At 34.5% G+C, this 7,500-nt stretch overlaps 1 protein-coding gene across 1 annotated transcript in view; it reads right to left on the reverse strand.

Moving 5' to 3' along the window:
* Positions 1-1,993: 1,993 nt before the first annotated feature.
* LOC113802153 (serine racemase) overlaps positions 1,994-7,500 on the reverse strand; it is a 16,624-nt gene continuing 11,117 nt past the window's right edge. The window contains exons 4-6 of the mRNA XM_070141559.1: positions 5,354-5,472; positions 4,728-4,838; positions 1,994-4,406 (exon numbers count right to left, since the gene is read on the reverse strand). Of these exons, the coding sequence (XP_069997660.1) occupies positions 4,248-4,406; positions 4,728-4,838; positions 5,354-5,472 (389 nt within the window). The 3' untranslated portion in view covers positions 1,994-4,247. The remainder of the gene's footprint in view (positions 4,407-4,727; positions 4,839-5,353; positions 5,473-7,500) is intronic.

Here is a 7,500-nt window from a genome sequence, read left to right on the forward strand (position 1 = left end):
GCCCAATGTTCACGAACCCCAACATGATCTGAGATGATCTGTCCATTCACTAAGCGAACCACAGACATCTCTGCGGAGGGATTGGAGTTCAGTTTTCTCAGGGCTTGGTAGGGAGGACAAAGGTAATTTACAAGGAAATGCCATTCTATTTCCTCAGCAAGATTCCTGATGAAATGTTGCTTATCTCTCCTCAACAAAGTCTGAGTCCTGTGCACCAAGGAACAGCATAAATCCTGATTGCCGTTCAGATTAGCCATGCAGCATGGATCCATGGCCTCTAATTTCTCCAGCGAGATGAAATTCGGCCTCGTCCATGGATGTTCCCCAATGAACTCTTGAGCTGCATCAAGTGTTTCATGCTTAAAGGAATCCCATAGTGCTACAAGGTCTGTCAGGTTTTCAAGCACTGTTACCCGATCAGATATTGTGTGGCGAACCTATGTGTACACTCCACTTCCCCCAATCTGTTCAGGTGAAACACCCTAGAGTGGCCACGGGATTTTAAGTGAATTCACAGGGTCGCTGCAAACAATCTATGGTCAGTGCCACAGAACCCTACAGGTCTAAAAGATCCTCCAGCGATTACTAACAAGGATGTGGTCGAGAGATGATGACCATCGCACCAGTAATAGGTGTACCCTCTCATACTGATCATTAGGTCTCCTCACCTCTGAGAGGGTGGCCACCTCAACTCCCAGCTGCTTCAGTTCCCTTGATAGCAGGAATAATCTATCATCCTACCATAAAGACCGAATGTTCAAAGCTCCCATCTGAACAGCCCCGCCTGAGGTTAAGCCTCGGGCAATTGCTCTGGGCAGACGCCACTATATATATACATATCTATCTCTCTATCAATATATATATATATATATATATATATATATATATATATATATATATATATATATATATATATATATATATATATATGTACAAGGAAAGAAGGAAGGGAGCAAGGGTTAAGAAGGTTAAGAAGGGGAGGGGGAGGGAGAAGGAGAGGGAGAGAGGATGATAGAGAGATAGAGAGATAGATACATATATAGATAGAGAGGGGGAGAGGGAGAGAGAGTGAAAGGGAAAGAGAGGGGGTGTGGGAGAGGGAGAGAGAGGGTGGGTTTGAGGGGGGAAGGGAGGAAGAAGAGGAGAAAGGGAGGGAGGAAGAGGGGGAGGGGTAAAGAGGGGGGAAGGGGGGCGAGCTGGAAAGTGTGAGAGGAGAGAGAAAGAGGGAGAGAGAAAGAGGGAGAGAGAAAGAGAAAGAGAGAAAGAGAGAAAGAGAGAAAGAGAAAGAGAAAGAGAAAGAGAAAGAAAGAAAGAAAGAAAGAAAGAAAGAAAGAAAGAAAGAAAGAAAGAAAGAAAGAAAGAAAGAAAAAAAGAAAAAAAGAAAGAAAGAAAGAAAGAAAGAAAGAAAGAAGAGAGAGAGAGAGAGAGAGAGAGAGAGAGAGAGAGAGAGAGAGAGAGAGAGAGAGAGAGAGAGAGAGAGAGAGAGAGAGAGAGAGAGAGAGAGAGAGAGAGCTTATGCATTTCACATAAAACATTAATTATCATTGCAAAAGTCAAAAAGCAAATCTGTAATCAATGATGTTTTATAGGAAAAATACTTATTATAAGAAGTTTCTGTAATTAATATAGAATGCAATATACTATCCATGGGTTTCTTTACTGGCTACTTTTAAGGTTCACTTCGTTCAGGAAGCCTGAAAAATATAAATGAATACAGTAGCATAAGATTGTGTATTCCATTCTATATATTATTATATTTCAAAGATACCTTGACACACATAATTTACATATTATACACAGATTGTTTTTGGAATCTCTCTAACAGGTATCAATTTCATAACTGGCATACACAATCTCTTATATATATATATATATATATATATATATATATATATATATATATATATATATATATATATATATATATATATATATATACATATACATATACATATACATATATATACACACTCTATTTTTTCTTTTCTTTTTTTTAGGTAAGTGGACAAAATTGAAAATGTTTTGCCTCTTTCTGAGTTAAATGCCACTCCAATACAAAGGGAATTCTATCAAACAGGTTTAAACTCTAAACTTATTTCTAGCCTGAAGTGTTTTGTAAAAGGCAAAATTCAGTATTATGGAGTATTTATTTATAAGGTATATATCAGAATCTATTGCTTTGCAAAAGAATTTATCAAATAGATTACCCATTCCTTTGAAAAGCAAGAGGAATATTTAGGGAAAATTTAATATTCTATTGCTCTAATATAAGATTCAGTCTCATACGAAAATAGGCTCAGTCTATGCCTTCATGTGCTTGCATGCTACGATTCACAACTTCATGGACTTCGAGGTCTCTGATTCGCATTTAGAGCAGACATCTCACTTCTGTAGGCAAAAAGACAAATTACATTGAGAGGGAGGGAGAGCTATAATAAATTGACAAACAACCATACACAACCTGAAATAAACTTTGAAATAAGGGGAAATCTATGACAAGGTAAAGTAAGGTTGGTGGTTTAGTTAAATTCATTCACAGCAAAAAAAAAAAAAAAAAATTGAAACTAATGTAATTTTTTCTCATAAACTCTATAATAATGGCATATCATGGGTATTTGATGATTGTACCTATTGTAATGTTCTACTTGTTTTTCTCCATTACATTCATATTGATTTTTTTTTCTACATTTACCTTACTTCAGTGATGATAGTAATGATGCTGGTGATAATAATAATGACACTAATAACAGTAACAATGTAATAATAATAATGATGAACATCAATGTGCTGATGATGAAAATGGCAATAATAATGATATCAATAATAACAATAATAATGATAATAATAATAATAATAATGATAACAATAATGATAATAACAATAATAATAACAATAATTAAAATAATAACAACAATAATGACAAGAACAATAATAATATGTATAATAACAATAATAATAGGAAGTATAATGATAATGAAATCAATACTGATAAATAGTAGAAGTAAAAACAATAATAATAATAAACAAATTATGAAAATAACCATAATAATAAAAATAAAATAATTAATAATAACAATAATATCAATATTATTAATAATAATATTAATAACAATAAAAAGAATAATAAATATAACAACAACTATACAGGTCATATACAACAGTTTTCAGCATTTTTCATATCTTTTTAAGATAACATTCATGCTACTTTCAATCCCTGTTGTCATTGTGATTTTCATACAACACATAAATCCTACATACAAACATACTTCCAACTTAAGTGATTTGATCTTCATATCAAATAGATCTTGCTCAATGATATCAAGAGGTAGAATCTGTTTAAAAGAGAATCTGTTAAGAATTTCAAAAGGATAAGAAATAATTTGCATCATCTGACTCAGCACATTGCTCTTCAAGTGATGTCTGTTAAGTTAAATCTATAACGAAATTACACATCATTACCCAATCTATGCCAAACTTACAGAGACGAGCTTTCACATATTCCCAGGTAAAACCTATATCACATGTGCAAATAATCTTAAGTTATAAATCACAGAACACATAGCAATCACAGGAGATCAAGTATAGTATGAGATTCTTGTTCTTAAGTTTCACAAGTTCACTACTCAGTAAATGTCCTACTATCATAGCTGTTTTTTTAATATTGTAACTGATTTCAGTACAATATTCATTTCACTCAACAACTCAATTCACCTTTAGACTTCATTCCTCATAATTCAGATGGCCATTTCTAATATTTTTCTTAATCATCTTCCTCTTACACTATTTAGTTTATTCTAAACCCTAGGTTTTACGTCTGAATGTGTGGATATAAGCATTATCCTAGTGTAAAAGTGCTAACTTCTATTTCCAGCTTTAGATAGTTATCATTGGTATTATTGTGGTAATAACTGTGTTCATATTTCCCTTATATATAGGTAAACCTTTCAACCATACAATACATATGCTGTCTTTCGTACTATCAAATATGCATAACTACTTTTCTAGGTGTAATTTACTTAAATCGCATTATAATTCAGGATCACCTGATATCACATAAGTGCTTATTTTTATATATATATATCTGTATATCTGTATATATCAAGAGAACAAAATCATACTTCTAAAGAAATCCACAACAAACTTCAACTACATTATGATCAAAAAACTAAATTTCAGAAATCTAAAAACAGCAAAAATTTCAAAGCAGGGGCAAAACTTCCACTGGTATGTTGTGAATGAGTTTTCCCTCAGTTGTAAGTGGTGGAGCGTGTGAGCCATGGCAGGTTGTCGAGATCTGTGTTGCCACCACAGAGAATAACCCCCACCTTGCGAGGGGGGGGCTGCACCTCATCCATCATATGAATAGCAGCATAAACAGCCGCCCCTGAGGCAGCTTCCACCACCAACTGAGAGAAGAGAATAGAATCCGAGTCATCCTTTATGGTAGCATACAATCAAGGTTCTGAGACTATAATGGAGTGTGCTCTGTGGGTCATGTTTGGTATCCTAAATCATTTGGATTTTTAATTAAGCAAAGAGGTTTGAAAGAATGTCAATATTATTCAGTAACAGGGAAGAATACATAAAAATAACCAGAAAAGCATGAAAAAAACTATCTCACACACACACACACACACACACACACACACACACACACACACACACACACACACACACACACACACACACACACACACACATAAAAAAAACTATATATATATAATTACCTTCATCCTCTCAAATGTGAGCTTCATCCCTTCCACCATCTGGTCGTCTGTGACAGTGAATACTTTTGAATCAGCGTAGTCACAGATGATTGGGAAAGTCAGCTCCCCAATCTGCGGCACAAAATGTTCATGAATTTCTGTATTCTTTCCCTGTTTTCTGTTATCTTTATCTTCAAGTAAAATGTCTAACATGCCATATATAAAAAGAGTAACTTCAAATGGAGGACCAAGAACATAATCTAAATATAATTCAAACTACATATCACATAAAGACATCTAAAAATGAATAAATTCACTGTTCAAAGCAACAATATTTTTTTTTTTTTTTTTTAATATATGAACAATATTAGTAATAACAAAAATAGTTACTATAATAATAACAACAATAATAATTACTATAATAATAACAACAATAATAATTACAATAAAAATAATAACAATAATAAATGAATTAACAGCAATCATAATAAGATAATAATCATAGTAAAAATAATAAAACAAATAAAATAATAATAATAATAACAATAATAAGAAGAACGGTAATAATAATAATAATAATAATGATGAGGATAACTTTTAAAATTTGAAAATTCTGAAAGAGAAACATCTACCACAAGTGCGCTTACCGCCTGCAGCCTTATGGAATCAGCAATAGTGTTGAGGAACCTGGAGGGATTTGGCCATAACCTCTCCTTTGCCTCCAGGCACTTCTGCAACCCTTTGCCCACTGGCTCCACGGCATACACTGCAAGGATGTAGATCAGCTTAGTAATTATAGATCATTGAATATAAACTGCATTTTCAATCAGGTTGTGATTTTCTGTTTTACTTTACTCTATTTTGTGCACATGCAAGGGAAATTCACTTGGCAAAATTTGGTGCAGTTGGTGAAGTGCAAGGATGACAACAAATATCCAAATATTGAGACATGACTTGCTTTTAGAATAGGGAGAAGCTATGTTAAAACACAAGAAGAGTGAGCGACAAGAGTTTAAAAGATAATAGTAATAATAATAAAAAAAATACAATGACAGTGATGAAATATATATATATATACATATACTCTAGAGCGTACGGCTAAAACTTAAATCCACTCAGTGTGTTTCAACGACAGGAATGTGAGGGTGGGTGCTGATGCAGTGTTTCGAGGAGTTGGGGTGTTCGAGGATGTTGTTTTCAGGACTGCGCACACTGGAGTGGAGTCAGACATGGATGTAGAGGGCAGCTGGAGGCGGTGGGGAGCCAGGCGGAGGTTCAACTCAGAATCGAGCATCGAGACGGAGGTTCAAGTCAAGTTCAACTAACAAGGCGGAGGTTTCAAGTGAGGGTCAAGTGCTGAAGGGGTTCCGAGGGCCAAGCAACACACACGCAGGCACATGAGGAGGAGTGAGAGGCAAGCTTGAAGGCGAGGCTTCTGCCCCTGTTCGCAGCCTGTGGAAGGAGTAAGTAAGGATCGGAGAGAAACCATGACGTGCCCCCTCCTGCTCCTCAGGGCTCGATCTCACTCATTCTAAAGGGGTGCTCAAGAAGGTCTGATACAGTTAACATTTAGTTATCAAATATTACACAACATCTACTAAGTTATATGGAGAGACAGAAATACACACTACAATGATTTATTTGATAAAAAAGACCTTTCTTCTCCAGCCTTGTGTTAGCAGATGAAACTATTTTGCAATCTCTTTGTGTTGCATGATCACAAGCTTCATTCAATTGCCTGTGGTTAAGCTGTGTCTATTTCTGTCACTCTAATCCATGCATAATAGGATGTGTTTGTGCAGGAGAAGTGCATTAAATCAAATATATTAATAAGAGTATATATTTCCTTAATGTATTAAAAAAAGTTATTCCTTTAATATCATAGTATCCTCAGATTACAATAGAAAATTTATATATATTCAGGTAACATATGCAAACACTTGGAGCTTGTATGTCTCGGATAAGGTACCAGATACCCATAGTTTGTAGAGTACAGAACTGTAAATTGGCAGGAATTAAAAAGAAAAAGTAATATAAAAATGCCATTAACATTCTGCAGATGGTGAATAGGACAGTATCAAAAGATCCAGAACCTACAATCACTATATTCATTTGCAACACATCACTGAAATATAAGATATATCAAATACTTATGGCAGCTGACGAAAGTATGATTGAAAAATATAATTTACAAATCAAAGCTTTACTGCGTATCTGTTCTTACTTTATTAGGCACAGCTTGATCACTGAGAGAGACAACAAAATAGGACTCAACACTTGTCTTTATGAAGTTCTCTATCACTATGCCCTGTGTTATATCTCTCTAACTAATTCTATATATGAGCAGTAGCTAATGACTTGACAGTCACAGACAAATGAGGCTGACTAGGTGACAGTAATGCTCATTAATACAAATTATATAAAATGAGTAGATATCAGTGGTGTAGTCTTGACAGTAAGAGAATCTAGAGCTGGATATTTTTTTTAAAGAAACTGGTAGTGAAAGTAGTGTTAGTAATGGTAATGATAAAGTTATGCATTCGGTATACTTTGTAGCTTAGCCCACGGAAAAACAAATAATATTGCATCTGGTTCATTTTATCTGTACACAAATTACTGACTGTATTTTTGTTTACAGTAAGCCTATACTCTTTCCATTCCAATCTGAATGCTTGATGCGTACAAAGCTTAGCTGGCATTGGTGAACACAAACACAAATACCCACACACACACATGCGCACACAAAAACACCCACACACACATACACAGGAGACAGACATATGATTTGCCACAT

The sequence above is a fragment of the Penaeus vannamei genome, chromosome 28 (genome assembly GCF_042767895.1).
Source record: "Penaeus vannamei isolate JL-2024 chromosome 28, ASM4276789v1, whole genome shotgun sequence".
Lineage (NCBI taxonomy): Eukaryota > Metazoa > Arthropoda > Malacostraca > Decapoda > Penaeidae > Penaeus > Penaeus vannamei.